This window comes from Carassius carassius, chromosome 21 (assembly GCF_963082965.1).
Source record: "Carassius carassius chromosome 21, fCarCar2.1, whole genome shotgun sequence".
Lineage (NCBI taxonomy): Eukaryota > Metazoa > Chordata > Actinopteri > Cypriniformes > Cyprinidae > Carassius > Carassius carassius.
Genome location: NC_081775.1, coordinates 25,569,558 through 25,591,146, shown reverse-complemented (window position 1 = coordinate 25,591,146; position 21,589 = coordinate 25,569,558). Strand labels below are relative to the sequence as shown.

Genomic DNA, 21,589 nt, shown 5'->3' with positions numbered 1-21,589 from the left:
ATGTTTTTGAGAGAGAAAAATTAGGTCAGTTGAATGAGGATAAAAGAGGCAGGGAGAAAAATATAGCTTTTTGATACATTAAATTAATCCCATCAAAAAAATATTTTTTCTTTTCTTTCATTTTTATAAATATTTATCTTTCATTTCTTAATGTACTGTAAGATTACACCACTACTAGGCGGAGCCTGTTATTGTACAATCATTTGAGAAAGTGATCTTAATTCTGAATAGCTATTAATCTAAATAGCATTTAACTGTATTTTGATCATGTTTATGCATGCTGTGCATGTCACTGAAGCGCTTTGTAGCACTAAATTACTAAAACAAGACATAATACAAGTAAGAATATCAATGAGGGTGAGATGAGACACGTTTATCCAGATCACAGCACCCTCTCCTTTGACTGAATATATCAACTTTCACAACTGCATACGTGAGAGATAATGTACAGTTAGAGGGCCATTACAGCAATGTTATTCGCTGTATTTTGCGTGACATTAAATGTCAGAATATCCAAAATGTAGATTAGTTTCTCCTTCAACAGAACAGATTTGGAGAAATTTAGCATTAGATCACTTGCTCAGCATTGGCTCCTCTGCAGTGCAGTGAAAAGACGAATGAGTGAACAATGAGAGAAATAAATGCACTTGTGTTACAGGCTTTAAAGGGCCTTGTACAGAGTGGCCTAAAAATACTGTCCATTTTCTTCAACACAAATGTTCAATACATGGTTAACTGGGAGTAATCCAGGAACTGCTATTCTTAGGTTGTGCACCACATTCTGCGTCATTACTACTGTTGTTGTCTTAAAATGGACCAAGTTAAAGGTTAGTGGATTTGAAACAGTGAAGAATCCATTTAAGAAGTATATAACATGTTCAACGCATACACGACTGATAAAAATACAATGTGACCAGGTAGTTGATTTGTTCATTTATTTCTTTATGTTGGAGCCCAGCATTATGTAGATCAGCTACGGCTTGGTCAACAAGGCCAAAGACACAAAGGCAGTTTGCTGTTTTTCAAACCCGTAATGACAATCACATCTTGATGCTTTCATTCTAAACCTAGAACTGGGAACCAAATTGGTTAATGTAAGTGGTAATGATATCCAAGTGTGGGGTTCACATTTTGTTTAGGTGAATTTCTGGAAGTCTTTGATCAAGGAATGCATGTTTTCATATATGCTGCCACTCAACATTTTGTATATCCTCTACAAGCTATAAAAAATCTAGGTAAATAATAAAAAAGGAATCTCTGTAAAAAATGAGAAGAGAAAAGAAAAAGGAAAAATTAAGAGAAAATCATCCTATAGGTCAGCTCCATCGTCATTTGCATTGAAACGTGTGAGGATACAGTATTCCCTTCCCATCACATCCCCAGACTGTTTTACTGATTGCCCGAGCTTTAAAGACCTTTGGAAGCTCTGCTGGAATCATATTTAATGTTATTCAGCTCCTGTAAAGCACTGAACAGCCTTTCACACCTGCTGGTGGAAAACGTGTGCTGAATATTGTTTATTCCTAAACATCGAATGCATATTATTTTATTAGACCTTGAATGTGGTCAGTTTAATATAAAGAAAATATGCAATGTGGAAACATTTATCAGCTGAATTGGACTAGCTTAAATTTTTAGTCTGAAAAATATCCATTTGACAATACATTTAATCTTTTTGGCCTGTTTTTTTTCTTAATATCTGGCTAATTGTTTATATACCAGTCTTCCAAAGGCCCTTCTCCAGCTTCTGTGAGCTGGACAATTCAACAACAATTCTATGAGCCTTTATTTAATGGATTAGAATACCAGCGTAGTACTTACTTCATACTGTGCAGTATATACTGTTTACAGTACTACTTCTTCCATTGAATTTGCAAACGTGTAGCTGTCGCCACGTGATCTTATAGCACTGAATGTTTAATCCCTTAATATTTAGTATTTTGAGGGTATTTTGGACAAAATTTACCTCTAAATTATTCATTTATTTCTATATAATTAATACAATTATTACAAATAATATTTCATATTATTCTTAAATAAAGTGTTTAATGGCATTTTAACCCAATGATGATTTGGAGATTATATCCCCTCCAAAAAGCTCTGTAGGTTCATATTTTTGGCATTTCCCATTCATTTCCTTTGGCAAAGATCATAAATGTGAATTTTCATTTAATTATGTCTTTTTTTTCATATTGTAAGTGCCACAAAAGTCACCAAGTTTTATACCGTTCTGAAATTCAAACATTTCAAAACATAATATGTTTTTGGTCTGAAATGACCAAGGACCACATGAGGGTTAATAGAATTTTGGGAAAAAAAAATTGTCTTGTTTTAATGTCAAAATGTTTTATGCTAAGAAATACTGCTTAAAATAATGCTGAAAAAGAAAAGTCGAACACATTGCATTGTGGGATATGTTATTCAATGCAATGTTCTCTAACAAATGTCATAGGGCATTTTAATGCATACAGAAAACTTGCATACTGTACACTGTATACAAATATATACTGCAGTAAGAAGTAGTAGCATGCTGGTAAGCTATTCAGAACATAGCTCATATCTGTAATCACTGCCTGTCTGGTGACTTCCTCTCCCTCGCATTTTTTCTTCCTTCTCAGTCCTCGTTGTGTCCCATGGGTTTAGCTCCATTGAATTCTGTTTCCAAACAATCTCTCTCTATATAAATCCATTCCACCCCCTGCAGTCTGAATCCAGTTCATACTATACAAGGGCTTTACAAAAAAGCTAACTTTAAACAGCCATACAATGGCTAAACATAAACCATATCTCTACCATGATGTGTTAATTAATTACATTTTATTCCAGTGTGTTGGAGTTGTCATTCTTGTTAACGTTTTAGTACTAAAAGTATATTTAGCAGTGTTAGTTGATGACGGAGGTGTGTTGGAGTGTGTGTGTAGGTTTAGAGTATGGTTTGGAGTGTGTGAGAGCGTGCTAGCCGCTATCAGAGGACGTGTGTGGTGCAGTAGAGGGTGATCTCCGTCGGTGTACGGATGACGCCCAGGAGCGTTCGGAGGTCTGTGAGGAGGGTCGCGTGAGAGTGAACCCACGCTGGGTCAGCCCGTCCAGCAGGTGGTGCTGTTGCTGCTGTATGGCTTGTGAGAGCAGGCCAGGCAGAGCCTGCAGACTGCTGTTTATGGAGTCCAGTTTTGCCTCTAGGTGACCGATCCGCTTTTCTAGGTCCTCACTGCGCTCCTGAAGTTCTGAGACAAGGTCGTACATCACATTCTGTGTCTGAAGAAGTGAAAAGCACAATAAGTACACACAAAAAAAACTCCACAAATCCTGTGTTGTCCACTGGCATGGAAAGTAAGCATATTTTCTGACTACAAAATTTTTTAAATATTAAGATTTTAACATTTATAATACAATTTTACAAATTAAAAGACACAAAATATGTATTTACACAAGTATGTTGTCAAATAAATAAAACTATGGACCATAAAACTAGTGTCATTTTTTTTCGAAATTGAGATTTATACATCATCTAAAAGCTGAATAAATAAGGATTATTAGGATTGGACAATATTTGGTCAAGATACAACTATCTGAAAATCTGGAATTTGAGGGTGAAAAAAAAAAAAAAAAAAAATCTAAATACTGAGGAAATCACCTTTAAAGTTGACCAAATTAAGTTCTTAGCAATGTATATTACTAATCAAAAATTAAGTTTTAATATATTTACTGTAGGAAAATTACAATATATATTCCTGGAACATGATCTTTACTTAATATCCTAATGATTTTTAGCATATGTTTTATTTGGCTATTGCTAAAAATATACTCCAGCGACTTAAGACTGGTTTTGTGATCCAGGGTCACATACCAGTATATGCAAAGTTGAATTTTCAGTAGCCATTACAGATGATATAATATTAGACGGTACAGTATTTGGTGCTCAAGAAACATTTCTTTTTATTAACCATGTTGAAAACAGCTGTGCTGCTTCATTATTCTGTGGAAACTGTTCATGGAAAAAAAATTATTTCAGGGTTCTTTGATGAATATAAAGTTAAAAAAGGGTTTATTTGAAATACAAATATTGTTATAAGTAACAATATAAATGTCTTTCATTTTACATTTGATCAGTTTAATGCATCCATGCTAATTAAAAGTATAATTTATAAAAAAAACAACAACAACCTTTTGCTGTTCCCAATCTTTTGCAATTTGGTGAACATAATATATAGCTTACAATCATAGTCTACTAAAAAATATACAATTTAAAACAAACCAAATCTAAATTCCATAAAATAAGCACACAGTCCTTTCTATACATGACCTTATTACAAAACAACCAGCATGTACTGTACTTCAAATGTACTAAGGCTTACAAGCAATAAGGAACACTGTACACACCTTTGCTAAGTCCACCAGTGTATTTGCTTGATCATTCAGCTTTCTTTGCTCCATCTTCACACTTCGCAATCTGGCAAAAAAAATAAGGGAGCAGGTGGACAGGCAAAGAGAAAGAGATGGGCCACAAGGAAAGAAGACACACAGATATACAAGGGAGGCAGGAGTTTACAGAGTAAGGAGTGCAAAAGCAAGTGCAAGAGGTTGTGATGGAGTGTCAACGGAAAGAGCAGGGGAGAAGAGGAAGAAACAGAGTTTGGTAATTAGGCTAAAATCTAGGAGGTAAAAAGTGTTCTTCCATTATATGATGTGCCCACATGCAAACATTTACATTCCAGTTCGGTTCAGTCAGACATGCAAACTTATTCAGCCACAGGAAGTAAAATAAAAAAGAAGGGGTCGAAAAGAACAACAATTGAGACATTGTCCTAAAACTCCGTAAGCATACCGTACTACCCCCAAAGTCAAGAAACTGTGCTGCAGAATTTTTTGGATGGTGATCTGATGCATATAGAAACTCTCAACAAAATGTAACGGAAAGGAAGGAAATGCAGTTACATATTATATAGTAATAAAAACATACTGTAAAAAAAAAAAAAAAAGATTTTTAAAAACACATTAGTTTGAGATTTTTGTTGGTTGATTTTAATTTTGTAGAAATGTTTTTATTTATATTTACATGTATATACAATATAACCCAAATTAATTCAATTATTCAATTCATATATATATATATATATATATATATATATATATATATATATATATATATATACATTTATATTTAATATTAAAGGCTTGATTCAGAACTTTTTTTTTTTTATGTAAACTCTCATGCTTGTGGTCAGGGGCTGATTGCATAAAAGGTTTAGACTGGTCTTAAAAGTAAGTAATCTAATTTTGTTCTTTAAGACTGGTCAAAATTGTAAAAATTCAGGTACATTAAAATTTTGATTAGTCTAAATAAAGATAAAATATAAGACTGATTACCCCTTGGTTAACTGCTAGTTGGTTAAACTAGTTTTTAAGACACTGTCTTAATATAGAGGCTGATTTTTGCAACTGGCCCCAGAATTCATGTTTGAATTTATATTGTCAAACAAAACCTGAAAGTCAAACAAGCTTGTTAATCACAGACAAATTTAATTGTAAATCATAAACCATTAACTATAATTTGCTATTTTAAAAACCCATTGTGTTTTTTTTTTTTTGCAGCTGGCAGACAGGCCTACAAATTGACGTCATAAAAAGCTTTATTGTAGCAAGAACGCTGTAAAATGTGTGGAATCACACCCTAAACACTTTGTCAACAGTGTGATGGCATACATTGAAACTCAATAGGATGTAGCAGAAAACATTCATGATATCGTGTCAGACTGGAGCCGGTGTTACTTGGAAACAGATGAACTGATAAAGACACAGAATGGGTGGACACATGGTATGTGGTCCATGGTAATGACAGATGTGCTAGCAGTGATGCATTAGCATTAACCTAATTTCAGAGCCTAATGAATACAGAAAGCGAACACCAGAAACTCTCTAGATACACATAGCTGGGCTTTCCACTATAGGAAGGCTCAAACAAAACCCGGAAAGGAAAGGGGAGATGTCAATGACAGTTTTGTAACTGTAGAACAAGGAATTTTGGCAGATCTTACAACAATTTCTTGACAAAATGCTTGTCAATGATACTCACATGCAGAATATAAAATAACATGATGGCTTATTCAAACATACGTTCTTCTCCAAAGTTATCCAAGCAACCTAAACCAACCCCAACCAGCCATTTGACCCAAACTCTCCCCCTCCCATCGAAAAACAAAAAACAAGTGTGAAAAAACTCAAGTGTGCAAGCTTTATGGAAAATAAAAGGTGGACACTTTGTACTCTTTCACATGTGCTTGAACTGTTTCAAAGATGAACTCTCAATTTTGGGAGGGCCAAAATTGGTCTGTTTGTTTCTGTACCCAGACCTCCATAGTTCCCTGCACTCCAGATGCAACGGTTACCTTCTCCAGAACACAGGTCGATTTGTTGAGTTTATGAAGCATTTCATGTGCAGATATTTTTAGAATTTTATGATTGTTTGCATTAGGCAAGGGAATGTTTACGTGGTCTTGTAAAAGTGTAGGCCAAATACATTATAAATGAATTGTTGTGCTCAGCAGTTGCGCTTTCACTTTGACCGCATACCAAACAGAGGCAGGACAGGCGATTCACATCAGAGAACCTATAACATGGCCAGAAAATGTTACTGCACTTAAAGGATTAGTTCAGCTAAAAATTGTAATTCTCTTCAGCAGTTAATAAGCCTGATGTTGTTCCAAAACTACATGACTGACTTTTTTCTGTGGAACACAAAATGAAACATCTGTATAATGCACTGTTTTTGCACACTCTTTTTGCTACTAATGTATTAATTCCAGTTATTTAAATTCTATAACTAATTAATTAATTTTGAACTGAGGTACAAAAAACATTTTTATTTATGATTGTATATTTAAAAAATAAATAATATTAATAATTTAATAATATTAATAATTTAAATAAAATAATATTAATAATTTAAATAAAATAATTTAGATTTGAACTTGAATTGAGAAACATGAATCAGTCCTGAGTTTTTTGTTGTTAATTTTGATTATGAAGATAAATGTAGATAATATTATGCAGTATTATTATTAAAAAAATTACCTTTTTAAATAAATGTAAATAAATACTTGAACTGAGGTACATAATTAATTTATTTGAGGACTTTTGTCCAGTTAATTTTGTTTGTCAATATAAATGTAGCTAGTATTTTATTTAATGATTTATATTCACTTTAACTTATTAAATGGTCAACCAGTTCATTCAACTCAATTCAGTCTGATTAAAATGAACAATTCACTAATTAAACATCAGTATTTTTCTCATAAACTTTCACGTTCTTGACAAAACAAAAAACAAAAAAACTGTTAAATTAAATATGTCATATGGATTTGGAACAACACAATGTTGAGTAAATGACAAAATTGATTTCTTTTCTTTTCTTTGGTGATTTGTCCCTTTTTAAAGCGAACCTACCAAGGGAAAGAAAATGAGTACTAAATGCTGAAGTTTGTGTCTAAACTTCCCATGCAGTCTAATAACATTCACTTTTGGTATTTCTCTGAAAGTATTTCCATAAGAATGATTTGCAATAGATTTGTGTTTGCAAGAAAACACTGCAGACCAGCAGATTGTATACAGTGGTACGACTAAAAGACTCTAAAAGACTAAAAGTGCTGTGCGAGGTTCTGTGGAAATCTGGTACAGGCTAGATGCATGAATTTCTGACATTGTGGCATCTGATAAATTTGAAGCTGAGAAGATGTGAAGAACCTTTCCCTCCAAGTACCTTAACAGGTTAGTAAACCATTTAAATGCAATTCATCCAAACACCATTAATGAATATCAAAGCTAAATAAAAATGGGGCCCAGCTTCAAACGTTTTCAATGTTCATCATGTTGGTTGATATTGCTGAATAAGACTTATAAAAATGAAAAAGGGTTCCAATGGTAAGGAAAAAGAGAAGACATGACTTACTTCTGAGCTCTGCAGTGATTTAAGGCAAAGCAAATGGAACACAGAATACATTTTTTTTTAAAAACCTCAAGTTGCACACCACACCAAAAGACTTTCAAACTTTTATGACTGACTTAAAAGAAACTAATTCAATTTGCATCGCCAGACCATTTAGGAAAATTTTTGTCATGTCATTTTTTCATAATACTGAACAGCATATATAAAAAACAACTTCTCTATCATTCATCCAGGTTACTGTCTACACTAGGGATGTCACAAAACCAAAGTAATTTCATTGTGCTCCATAAAAGTTTCAAAGCATTAACTAATATGCTATGAAACACACTCTTTTATTTTTCAAAGTGAAATATTTATATAAATATAAACAAATTAAATGAAAGCAATGGCATGTAGCCTTTGAGTATATCTCAATTAAGTAAACAAATAGACAGTGACCAATAAAGAACAAAGAAATAATTAATTAACAGCAGTGAATGGGTTCTCTCTTCTTCTTTGCCAGTATTACGGTTTGATCAATAATAACATGATAATAGGCAGTGGTGCTGCATTTACACTTTAAAGGGATAGTTCATTTTCAAATTAAATTTTGGTATGTTTTAGCTTACCTCAAGGACATCCAAGATGTAGGTTTCTCTGTTTCCTCAGTATTTCCCATTTTGATATTTTTAGGTCCAACCGTTCTTGTCTGTGACTCACATAATGGATGTCTATGGTCACCACCTCAAAGAGCAGGCACAGAGGAGTCAAAATTAAACAATTCCCCATCGTAAGTACACATTGATGACCTAATACACAAAACGAGCGGATTGTGTAAGAAAACGAAGAGTATTTATATCGTTTTTACCTCTTGTACACAACCACGTCCAACTGATCTGAGTTCGCGAGTGCTTCCTGATATGACGTGCGTGCGCGCTCTGGCTTTAGTCTGTGCAAGCGCGGAAAGCGCCGGAAGCGATCTCTCGCGCGTGTACATCACTCATTGTTTACACTTACTGCCTATGGTTTACACAGATTTCGGAAGTATTACCTTTCACTGTGAAGATCTAAACATATTTAGACGTACAGGAAATTGCAATGGAAGACGATTTCAATATATATCAACAGACAACGTTGAATTTTTTTCACAACCATATTTATTTGAAACAGAATACACAGACCAAGTACTCAGGAGCGATCCGCTGCAGCAGCACGTCTTCAAGCCTCAGAGACAGAGATCTCTTCAAAATTGGTGGTGTTTTAGTAGCAAGTGTTGTGAGATGCCAACAGAAGTAGAGAGCATATGTTGTCACGAATGGAACAACTACAAGATGACGAGAGGACATTGACAGTATCACATCACACACCTGCCTGACTGAAGATCCTGATTTTTCTCCGCTGTTGAGACGCAGCGTTTTGCACGTTGTGTTTAGTTTGCCACGTATAAACTGGAGGCGACGTCCAATGCCAGAGGGACCCAATGGCACGCTGTCAATAGAGTGAGTAATGTGTTGTATTTTTATTATAAATGCAACGATTATAGGGTGCATTATAAGCATTAATTTATTACAATTACTGCATTATATTTCAGACAGTGCAGATTAAAAGCGTAGCGTGTGGTAAACAATGAGTGATGTGCATGCGCGAGACATCACATCCGGGGCTTTCCGCGCTTGCACAGACTAAAGCCAAAGCGCGCAAGCACGTCATATCAGGAAGCACTCGCGAACTCAGATCAGTTGGACGTGGTTGTGTACAAAAGGTAAAAAATATATAAACACTGTTCGTTTTCTTACACAATCCGCTCGTTTCTTGTATTAGGTCATCAATGTGTACTTATGATGGGGAATTGTTTAATTTTGACTCCTCTTTGCATGCTCTTTGAGGTGGTGACCATAGACATCCATTATGTGAGTCACAGACAAGAACGGTTGGACCTAAAAATATCAAAATGGGAAATACTGAGGAAACAAAGAAACCTACATCTTGGATGTCCTTGAGGTAAGCTAAAACATATCAAAATTTAATTTGAAAGTGAACTATCCCTTTAAGTTCCAAAGCACTGGACTGATAGTGTAAGAAAAATCTTTTTTAAATCTAGATTTGTTTTTTTGTTTTTTTTTTACATTTACTTAAGTATAATTTACATGAACATCTCACCAAGTCATTTTTAACCAAAAAGTGCATTCAGTCATTTATGCACAAAATTTTTTCTGATGTACTATTTGTGTCCCTAACTTCTTTTATTTTCGGCATCATCAGCATCAAGATTTCATTCCATGATCTGACAGTTAAAACAAGATCCTAAAATTATTTAAAAAGGAAATATGAGGTTGAGTCTATTCAGTCTAAAAGGTTCAATTCTGTTTCCAAAACTCCTTATAAAAAACTTTATGTGAGTAGATTCCCTAAAATTGGAAAGCGAGACCTTGAACTAAATCCAGTTTTATGCACCATAAAATGTAGATTTACATCTCATCTCATATAAAATACAAATGCAGACAGCACACATTGCAAAAGAAAGATGACAAAGATTAAATGTTGCAAAAATACGTACTGGTGAATGGCCTGCAGAAACTTGCGCTGATGTTTCCGGACCTTGGCATGGTCAATCTTTTTCACAAGCTTTGTGTGTTTGTAGATTAGCCATGTTTCCCTGAGTACATTAGCAGCCGTGTTTTTCACCTGTGAACAAATGAAGTCCAGATAAGAAACTTATATTAAATATTAATCTTGAAGGGACAGTTTGCCCAAAAATGAAATTTCTGTCATTAATTACTCACCTTCATGTGAATTAAGATATTTTTTGATGAAACTCGAGAGCTTTCTGACCCTCCATAGACAGCAATGCAACTGACATGAAGAAAATGTTGAATGAAGTCAATATTTTGGTTTTCTTAGTTGAACCACTGACATCACATGAAGCATTTTAATGATGTCCTTACTACCTTTTTGGGTCTTGAAAGTGTCAGTTGCGTTGCTGTCTATGCAGGGTCAGAAAGTTCTCAGATTGCATCAAAAATATCTTAATCTGTGTTTTAATGAAGGATAAAAAAAAAGATCTTACAGGTTTGGAACAACAGTAATTAATGACCGAATTTTCATTTTTGGGTGAAATATCCCTTTATAACATCACTACAGCTAGTGCAGACAGAAAGACGTACAGTATGTTTGGTAACTCACTAAGCCATAAAAAATATTAAAAGTGAATTCTCTTGAAATACAGCCTTAAGTGCTACTACTGTAGTTGTAGACTCTGGAAGGTTCAGGTGAATTAGCGATATGGGTGAGATGTGCTTGCCAGGTTTTGCCTAGAAAATGATCTCATCAAGGGACTGTTGGCTAGTTTCCACAGTTTATGCAGCATCATCATTTGGCCCAAAGTACTTTTTGCAGCGAGTTTGACTGCTCTTTTTAACACTTATTTTATACTTACTTCGTTTTCACTTAGCTACAATTCTGTACATTAAAACATGCTCACTCTTTTGCAGAGTTGAGTGTCCATCATAAAGTTATGGACATGCTTTTCAGCCTTGGTGAGCTCTAGCTTCCTGGCTACGACAGCCACCACTAGGGCAGTGCAACCGGCCCCCTGAAAATACACACAAACACAACCCAAATCATAGCAAAATCACTTTTTAAATGCAGTTCCTCTATAAAATGGCTTCACAGCTTGATTATGTTATGGCTGAGTCGACACTAATAACTGTAAAAATATATGCAGATAAACTTAAATGTAAGACTTGTGTATCATTTGTACATAATTAATCGGGTAAAAGATAGACGCACCATGATTCCAGTAAGGAGACACACTCCTTTCCCACAGTATGTGTTAGGCACCATGTCTCCATAACCAATAGACAGGAAGGTTATGGAGATCAGCCACATGGCTCCCAAGAAGTTACTGGTGACTTCTACTTTATCATGGTATCTGATGAGATAAAATCACAAGAAAATACTGGGATTAATTTGATAAGAAGGGCTAATCAATACCTTACAGGACACATTTTCGAAAAAGAAAAGTCTTCAAAGGTGCCTCCAGTACGAGTTTGTAAAAAAAAAAATTTTTTTTACTACATTTAATTAATATGAATTATGAGGGGGAAAAAAGGTTTCTTTTAGATTCAGGTTAAAATTCAAATTAATTAACTTTATTTACATTTTTTTTTTTTAATTTTGCTACATTTATGTTGACAAACAAAATTAACTAAAGCAAAATACTTTAATTGATTCTTTTACCTCAGTTCAGGTTCAAATGTAAATGAATGAATGACTTAAATTATTTAAGGTCTATAATTTCAACAATGAGAAATAAATATATAACATTACATATAATAAAAGTTAAGTTTACATAAAATGAAATAAAAAAAATACATGTGCATCTTGTATATCAGTTTAGGTTATAATCGAAATTAATTAATTACATATATATACCCATACTATAGTTATAACACTTAAGCTGCGTCCCAAATGACACACTATACACTATGCACTCATACACTATGTACTTATGTACTATGTACTCAACCATGTAGTGTATGAATTATATAAGGTTGTTTTGTCATTCATAATTGTCATTCATAATTGGAGTTTGATAGCCCCTTCCCCTTCATTCTGTAATTAAAGCTGTGTCAGTTGAGTGCATGAAGTGTCCAACATTCCACACTTAGTTTTTACAGTTATTTTAGTGCATCATCCGGGTGTTTAAAGTGTTTTTTTTTTTTTTTGACTTTTCAGTGTGAACGCACTATTCACACTATTTATACTACAAAACATCATAGAATAGTGCATAAGTACGCGATTTGGGGCGCACCTGTAAATACAAACAGTCCCTTTGATTTTTGAGCAGAACTGCACATTGACAGTGTTGCACAGCTCAAATATACAGGAACACTTTGCATTAGGGGTTTTTGAGAAGCCCAATCACATATGAAGGGTAATCTTAAAGGCGACCTAAAGTGCAATATCAAGTATTAAATTCAGCAGCATACATCAATATTCAGGCCTTACCGCACTGGATAAAAAGGTGGACAGCCCAAATATAAAATCTTTGTATACGTAATTTCTAATTTCTAAGTACTGTCCATATTCTGCTCGTAGGAACGAGAGGGCAGCCAGGGCCTATTAGATGGCTTGCTCTTGTTCCCCAGTGTTCTAGCTCAGTCTGGTGTGGAGAATGCGTCTCTGTAAAACTATTGTGGGAGTCACATTCCATTACACGAGCATAAAAAGGGTAAAAACATGCTGGCAGTGTAACCAAATCCAAAGCTGCCATGAACTCAGATGATGCACTGCTCGGACAATATGGGGCACATAAGAGCATTCAGGCAGTCGATTTCAACCAAGTCACTTTAGCATTGTCTCAAATCAAAACACTTCAAAGAGCTTCACTTGCACATAATCACAGAATCTTAAACATAGATTGGACCCATACAGAAATTTACTACGGAAACTGCCAGTTACTACAGTAACTGCTACTAGAATAAATCTGTGATGACTTGGTATTTTCAGGTAAAAGACACTTTAGAAAGTTACCCTTGCAAATTTCTGTAAAGGGAACAGCATACCATCTATGTTGATTCTTCCAGCATTCATAACAAAATGGTCCACTCAGTTCCAGAAACACTTAACTCCAAACACAGAATGGAAAGAATAAAACAATTTTACGAAATTACGAAGATGTCAAAGTTTCAGAACCAGGTCTTCTCTTGGCCTCAAATCCATGTTCAATCAGCATGAACAATATGCCCATGTGCTGACTACGGAGTAACTCTACATTAATGTTCAAATTAATCTATCAGTGAGCGTCCAGCTTCTATGCCCATGAATTTAACTGAGGACTCATTAGCTTGAGTGCTATTAAATAAGGCCAGTCGACTAGCCTGCCGACAAATGATTTAAAGTGAAGAAGTAGCTGCGGCCATTTAGGGGTGAAGCAAAGGGTTCTTAAGGTGCTGATAAAGCACCTCTGCCTACCTCTGATGGATTCATCCACTGTAACTCTTACACAAGACATGAGAATACAGAAAAATAACAAGCTAGCATGACACCTGACTAGCACATTAGCTTAGTTGGTGTCCTCAACACTTTTTCCTCAACCACACTGCAAAAAAATAATTTCTAAATCTGTCTTTCTAGTAACAGTAGATAACAAGATAAATTTATCTGAAAAACAAACACTGTATAAACCACATAAATTTTGTTGGTTTCATTTTTAAAGGAAAATGGGCCATGAAAAATAAACTTCATTGAAGATATGGGCGTTTCAACAACTACGGACAATTTTGTAAGAGTTTTTAAATACACAATTAAAAAGTTAATGGAATTAAAATTAATGTAAAAATATGCCAGTCTGCAGCTGCAGCATTATTTGCATCATGACCAACTAATGCTGCATAACATAAAGTTTAACATAAAGTTTTTACTTAGTGAAGTTATTACCATGTAAAACAAATAAAAATCACTAACACAACCATGCTTTAAATATTGTGAGGAAAAAAAGTGTGAGAAATTAAAGTGCAAAAAGAAAAAGATAATTAAAGGGGTGATTGTGTACTTCAGGTTCATTTTTTAGATTATTTAAATAATTTAAATAATTATTTTCAGGTCATAAAATATGTAAAAAGCATAATAAAAATATCGCATTTAAAAATCTATAATCAAACATTTGTATTTTTCATATGTCAATATCTATTATTTAACAGTTTTCATATTTTTATTTCATTATTATTTTGTTAATTTGTGTATATCTATATATCTATACACCAGTCCTACGCATCATGACCAACTGACAAAAATGTACCTTAGTGAAACAGAAAAAAAAAATCACTATCAACACAAACATGCTGTAATTTTGTGTGGGGAAAAATGTTTAGAATATAATGTTATTAAACTCTATGGTGAAAAAAGAAAAAAACCTGTGATGCATTTATTTCAGCTGTTAAACTTTTTGTTAGTACACAAATTAAACTGTATGCTATAAGTCAGGGTTAAATGTGGCCGTAGTTGAAGAAAACCCATATATACTGTACACTATAGACAATTGTTGTGGTGCAGTGCAGTGAAGAAATAGCAGGTGGATGACGTAGGACATATAGTCTAATGGGTAAGAAGTGGGCGCAGAACCTGGCTAAAGGGCTCAGGATGACCTGATTAGCATAGCTGTGCAGCTCTCTCTATGTTTATGGGTCATGACAACATACTGGATCTTTACTCTCCCCCGAGGTCTAGGTCAAGATGCTATCTTGGTAAGAATAGCACTTTAGAGCACCAGAAATGGTCAAATATTTGACAGCGCTTTAGGAAAAGAACAGGCTGCCATGAACATGATGACCACCATGATGACACATGGCGTCATCGGTGTGAAAATCCCAAAATCCAAAGAATGACTCAAAAACGTAATTACCCAATGCGAAGACCACTCTTTATCAGAGGCTATAAGATGACAGACAATTTAAAGGAGAAAACACATGGAACTGAATTTGGATATAAACAGAATTTGGGATTTCCAGGATGCCAGCAATTTGCCGTTTTGCCAGTATAGCTCATCAAGAGAGATGAACAGAAGCTCAGAGCCAAGTGATAGTTTTTCCTTGCAGATCACAGACTCACTTTGGACCCCTATCCAGAAGCAGCCATGTGGGAGAAACATAGAATAAAACCATGAATAATGAAACACGCACACATCTGCTTGCCACTGATATCACATTTAAAAGCAACAACATTGACCAACTGCGTTGGAAGGAAAGAACTACATAAAGGAATTATTCACTCAAAAAAGAAAAATCTTTCATTATTAACACAATTTCTTCTTTATTTTGAACCCATTAGATGTTCTCTTTTCTGTGGAAGCATATCCTGAGTTCTCGTTATAATATAATAAAAGTAAATGGGGACAAAAACAGCCTGTCAGCTTTTTGGCTCTAGGTTATAATTTTGATCTGTTCATCACTCAACTTATTGAAAGACTTCACAAGACATAGAAATAGTACATGAGTGAAATGAGGCACTTTAATGGTGCTTGTTTTGTCATTTGACGGCCTCATTCACTTACAATATATATAAAAGAACTTCACATATTGGGCCCTATCATACACCCGGCGCAATGCGACGCAAGGCAAGTGTGTTTGCTAGTTTCAGTCCAGCGCCATGTCATTTAAATAGCAAATGCATTTGCGCCCATTTGTGCACCCATGGGCGTGCTGGTCTAAAAAAGAGGTGTGTTCTGGCGCATTGCTATTATAAGGAGCTGAAAATAGACTGTGCCATAGACCAACTCAAACCTGGTCTAAAATCTAAAGTCAATGGCACAATATTTTTTTGTTATTTAAAGAGCGTGTTGGTAGAAAACGAGCAGATCGGTTTCTTCGCTTGAGAAGCGTTCAGCTTTTCCACCAACAAATTCCGCTATCGCGCGAACGCATCTCGCTCTTGAAGGGAATGGGAGGTCACACTCTGATTGGTTTATTGAACGTTATGCCCATTACTTATTAAGAGAATAGGGACAACCCATTCCAAAAATGTGCCCCAGCGCATGGACCGTTTTTCCGTCGTTAAAATAGCAAAAGTGGATTTGGACACGCCCTGAGTGCACCTGCACCGTGCGCTTTACACTTTGTGTTTAGATCGTTAAAATAGGGCCCATTGTGTTCCACACACTGAAAAATATGGTGTAGGATTTATTTAGAAACAAATTTTACCCATTTACTTTTTTTATATACATTTTGATTGAGACATTAACGAGCAATTTCTAAGAGATGGCAAGTAAAACAATAAATTAAACATGAAATGTTAAAGTAGAAAGACTGATATAGAATTTCTTGTAAAAACTACTCCAATAATCTTTGCAACTTCAAATAAAACAAATTAAATAAATAAAAATCTGTAGCACTTTACAATAAAGTTCCAATTGTTAACTATATTTAATGCATTAACTAACATTATACTACGGGGCCATTGAATGCTTGAATCTGATTGGCTTACGAGTTACGAACGTTCTGAGGTGTGCAATTATTTTCTGGGAAATGCATGGCAAACATAGTTCCAGGCAGCTCTCCTGACCGCATTACAGTTCCATATCACTTCACATAGTTAACTGTAATAATGGTCGTGCAGTTTGCACAAAAAGGTGTTGTCAGCGCTGCCCTGACGATTTTATCAGTAATCCTATATAGTGTAGCAACTTAAAGGCTACACATGACATTTCTCGCTAGTGAGGTAATAACAGCGCTGTTTAGAGACGCACAGAGTTAACATTAGCCAAATTCACACAAGCTCTCTCTTTCTCTTTCTAATAACTTCATTAATAACTGCATTAGAATGCTATCATGGCTCAAGCCTCCATTACCAGCTTTAAAATGACGCTTTGGAACTAGCAAAAGAGGCATTGGATAAGATGCGGAAGAAATAGTCCTTCTCACAATAGCTATTTAAGTACAAAAAATGGACGAATCCCTTTAAATATATCATCTGATCGATGTCTTGAGGTGTGGTAACTGTAGAATAAGCGGAATAATTGACTCTGGGCTGTTAAATTATTAGAAAAATAGTTGTCCATGTTAGCTCAGGTCAATAAAATATTAATAGACACAACTTTTGATTTTAATAATGTATAAGCAAATGTTGAAATCAACATGAACTAAGATTAATAAATGCTTTAGAAGTATTTTTCATTGTCAGTTAATGTTAACTAATGTACGTAGTTAACTAATGTTTAAAATTGGGACCTTACCGTGAAGTTTTTTTCAGTGTAGAATGAAAAAAGTGAGTTCATTTTTAGTGGAATATTCCTTTACTTCTCCTAGGGCTGGGATGATAAAAACATGCAGAATCGATTTGTTGATCGATTTTTAGATTTTAAGAATGCATCACGATTCCTCTGGAATCGATTCTGAGCTTAGATTTTAACAGCAGATGGCGCTCTAATCTAGTTTTTATCCGCACACTCAAATGCTCATAAAGAAGAGTGCTAAAGAGTGCTTGTGCGTTCGGCTGAGTCATGTAATTTCACTTCATTTTAGAATGCTTTTATGATGCAAGATTGATGTAAACACAGCCCACTGTGAACACCTTTGTAATTCGCTACAACCTTTATGAATTTTATGAATGATTATTTTAGGTTCAAGTGTGTGTAATGATTTGGAAACGAGCAGAGTACGGGTGTTTCTAAAGCATGCAGTGCCATCTGCTGTTCAAAACTAATCTCAGAATTGGTTCAAGAAAGAATCGCTATGCATTCGGAAAATCTCAGAATCGATGCTGAATCATTTTTCGATTCGCGATGCATCGATTTATTTTCCCAGCCCTAACTACTCCAGGCTCAAACAGTGTTTCTTCAGAAATCAAAGGTTTATCTCACCTCTCACAGACGTGCACAGTCCAGGCAGCAATGATCCATGATGATATACTGAAAACCAGCAGGACTGTGCCTGGGCAGATAGTCATCAAAGTCTTCATGACAAAGCGTGTGTCAAAGTTGATCTTATTGAGGGCTCCGATACTGCGTGACGAGGCGTCCGTAAAGAGCTTACTGTGCAGGAGCATGACCCGGCCAATCAGATACAGCCGCAGGAACATGGGGATGGAGAGGATGATGTCCACGTCTGCATCCGCCACAGACGGGGTGTAGGTGAAGGCCAGGCGGGCGGTCCAGGTGAAGACGTACTGACCTGGAATGGGGTGGATGGCACACACTAGCAGCTCCAAAACGATGAACAGGATACGCTCGTACGTCATGGCTATCCGCCAGTCGTCTGCTCCATTGTCAACCATAAAGAGCTAAACGTTAGACAGAGACAACAAATTTAAAGGGATTGAATGGTGCACACATATATACACACACACACACAAACTATACAGTTCTATCAGGTATATTTACCTCGTTTTAAACACGTTTAGATGCTATTTAATAGTCTAAACTTATGTTATATAGTAAGTACTAGAATATATCATTATATAATAATTACAAAAATATATAAACAAATAAATGTTAATTTAAAATGACAAAATATATATGTCTGTATGTGTGTATATACTCACACACACACACACACACACACACACACACACACGCACACACACACACACACACACATACATACATACAGTATACAGATATATGAACAAATAATATATAAACTGACATAATATAATATAAAGAATATATTATCTGAAAGCATTCTCTGTGGTTTTAGTATTATGACTATAATAGGGATTTCTTTTCTTTTGTTTCAACGAATGCAATGTAAAAAACCTGCAATCAGGAATAAAGGTATTTTAATTGTTCATTCATTCAAGTAATTTGACCATTATCTGATGTTCCAAGTTATTAAATATTGCTCACAAAGCAACTGATTGACAGGCCTGTATTAAATTACATCTCCTATTTGCCATAAGCTCCACTTGTAATACCATCATTAATCAAAATCAGTGTCTTCTCTATAAAGAACTCTTAATGGATAGGTAAAAAAAAAAGCACAGACACTGAATGCAGATATCAGGAAATACAAAAGCCAGGGCAAGTTTCCATTCTGCTGCTACTATAAGTCATTAGGATTTGGCATAAGTGCTTCCTCTGTAATCTTTTAGGCTTGTGTCTCAGTCTCTGCTCTTGTTTATGGCTTCCAAAGCTGAGTCTGCTTCTTACCTGAATCTCTCGTGCGTGGTACATAATGATCAGACAGAGCAGAATTACAGTGGAGAGGCTAATAAGGCATTTCAGTGCAAATGAATATGAGGATTCCTGCAGAGACATTGAAAAAACAACAACAGCGACATTAGTTTACATTTTTATGTTCCTGCAGCTCACTTGTTTTTTGTGAACTTAATTCACCAGAGAACATGCATACTAAGAAAACATTTGCCTTTACTGCACTGTATGTTGCTTTGGATAAGTGTCGGCCATAAGAGTAAATATATGTATAACAAGTGACAGATAAACACCATTTTTTTATGTCTACTGTGGGTAAGAGTCTTGCAAACATGCTCGATGAAGCATACAGCAGTTTGAGGAGTTTGAACTTTGCAGTTGTGATGCATGAAAGCTACCTCTATATAGCATTTCAGTTTTTAGCGGTCAGCATTAGCATTTTCAAGTTATGGAGTCTTTCAAGACTGGGAATAGAAGCACTTGATTTAAGAGTAAAAAACAGGGTTTGTGGTTACTATTACTTGTTCTATATAACCAAAACCACACAGTCCCACTTTCAAACTGGATTTTAAGCATTTTTAAGAAGACTACAACAGTTTAACTGATCCCTTACAAAAATCAACCATGGGTTTATTATAGTAAATGTATAGTAGCCATGTTTTTAGCATACTGATAGATTAACATTTGTGTAACCACAGTTTTACTACACTAAAAATTGCTGGGTTCAGCCCATTGGGTCGTTTTTAGCACCTTTACCCAGGTGCTGGGTAGTTTTTCTGTACTCTAATAGTGCTGTAGAGTTGTGACGTTCGCGAACGAACCGATTCTTTTGAACGGCTCATAAACATGAACGATGGGAGCCGAGTCGCGGCTGGAGGGGAGCCGTTCTTTCTGTCGTTCTTTTTTCCTATGCGTATTTCACACAGATGCACACAAATGAGCTCCTCCGCGAGACAGAACAGTTATAGGGGGAGGGGCGCACCCAGCGCAGGCCAACCCTTTATAGCGTGATGATATTAGTTATTAGTTGTGCATGTTCATTGCAGCCCACTTTGGTATTGTTCATTGACTTGAAGGGGCTGATGTCCTATTTGCAAAGTTTACAGTAGTAATAGTATGTAGTATGTAGACATTTCCATTTTATTTATTCTAATTTTATCTACTTTAAATATTTTTTGTTTTCTATCAAAATGTTCTTGTGTGATAACAATGTTCTTGTGTGAAAGTGTTTGTAGTAAAAGCTGTTTTGCACAGAAATTCATTGCAGCTGGCTTTGTTTTTGATGTTTATTTGAGTAGGTATTGTATGAATAACATAAGTCAACGTAGCTTTACACACACACACACACACACACACACACACACACACACACACACACACTTTGTACTAAAGGTAAATCCAAAATAGTGATGTCACTGGCTAAGCAGAGGGATTTGTGCAACCCTATGGAATATAGTCCACACATGACAAATGAGGTAATAATCAATATTTCAGAATAATTCAAACTCAGATATTGGTGTGTGATATCTGAGTTTTAATTATTTGGCTACAAATCTCACCTCATCATTCCTCCCAGTGATTATTTCCAGGATAAACTGAGATGCCCCCAAGCTGGCTTCTTAAAACTGACTAAATATTTAAAAAGAGCCAAAAGAGCCGTTCTTTTGAACGGCTCTTTGAAAGGAATGGATCGCGAAGATCCGGATCCCCTCAAAGAGCCATAAATCCCATCACTATAGTGCTGGGTTATTTTATTGTTTTACCTCGGAACCTCGGTCTGAGGTTCACAGTTCCTCCGGCATACAGCAGCCCCTTTTCGGTGAAAAGGCATTCAAGAGAACGGTTGAATACACGTAAATTAAAATGCTTATTTTGAATGTTTGTTTTAATATTGTAATATTTTTGTTCAAATGTGTTCTTGCTTATTAATAAATGTTAATCTTTTTATTACTGCTGTTGCCTCTAGTAATTCTGTGTGTGATTATTTGTTTCAATTTAAGCCAGCAATATAGTAATTTTTA

At 35.2% G+C, this 21,589-nt stretch overlaps 1 protein-coding gene across 3 annotated transcripts in view; it reads right to left on the bottom strand.

Annotated features, from left to right (window-relative positions):
- Positions 1–255: 255 nt before the first annotated feature.
- The window catches only part of LOC132097987 (small conductance calcium-activated potassium channel protein 2-like), a 32,932-nt gene continuing 11,598 nt past the window's right edge, over positions 256–21,589 (bottom strand). For 2 of the 3 annotated variants that reach the window (XM_059504045.1, XM_059504047.1), the window contains exons 3-9: positions 19,566–19,661; positions 18,279–18,697; positions 11,711–11,852; positions 11,403–11,513; positions 10,479–10,606; positions 4,381–4,450; positions 256–3,255 (exon numbers count right to left, since the gene is read on the bottom strand). In XM_059504045.1, coding sequence (XP_059360028.1) covers positions 2,956–3,255; positions 4,381–4,450; positions 10,479–10,606; positions 11,403–11,513; positions 11,711–11,852; positions 18,279–18,697; positions 19,566–19,661 — 1,266 coding nt within the window. In that variant the 3' untranslated portion in view covers positions 256–2,955. Of the gene's footprint in view, positions 3,256–4,380; positions 4,451–7,374; positions 7,955–10,478; positions 10,607–11,402; positions 11,514–11,710; positions 11,853–18,278; positions 18,698–19,565; positions 19,662–21,589 lie in introns of those variants that run through there. The other variant, XM_059504046.1, reaches the window with a different exon arrangement.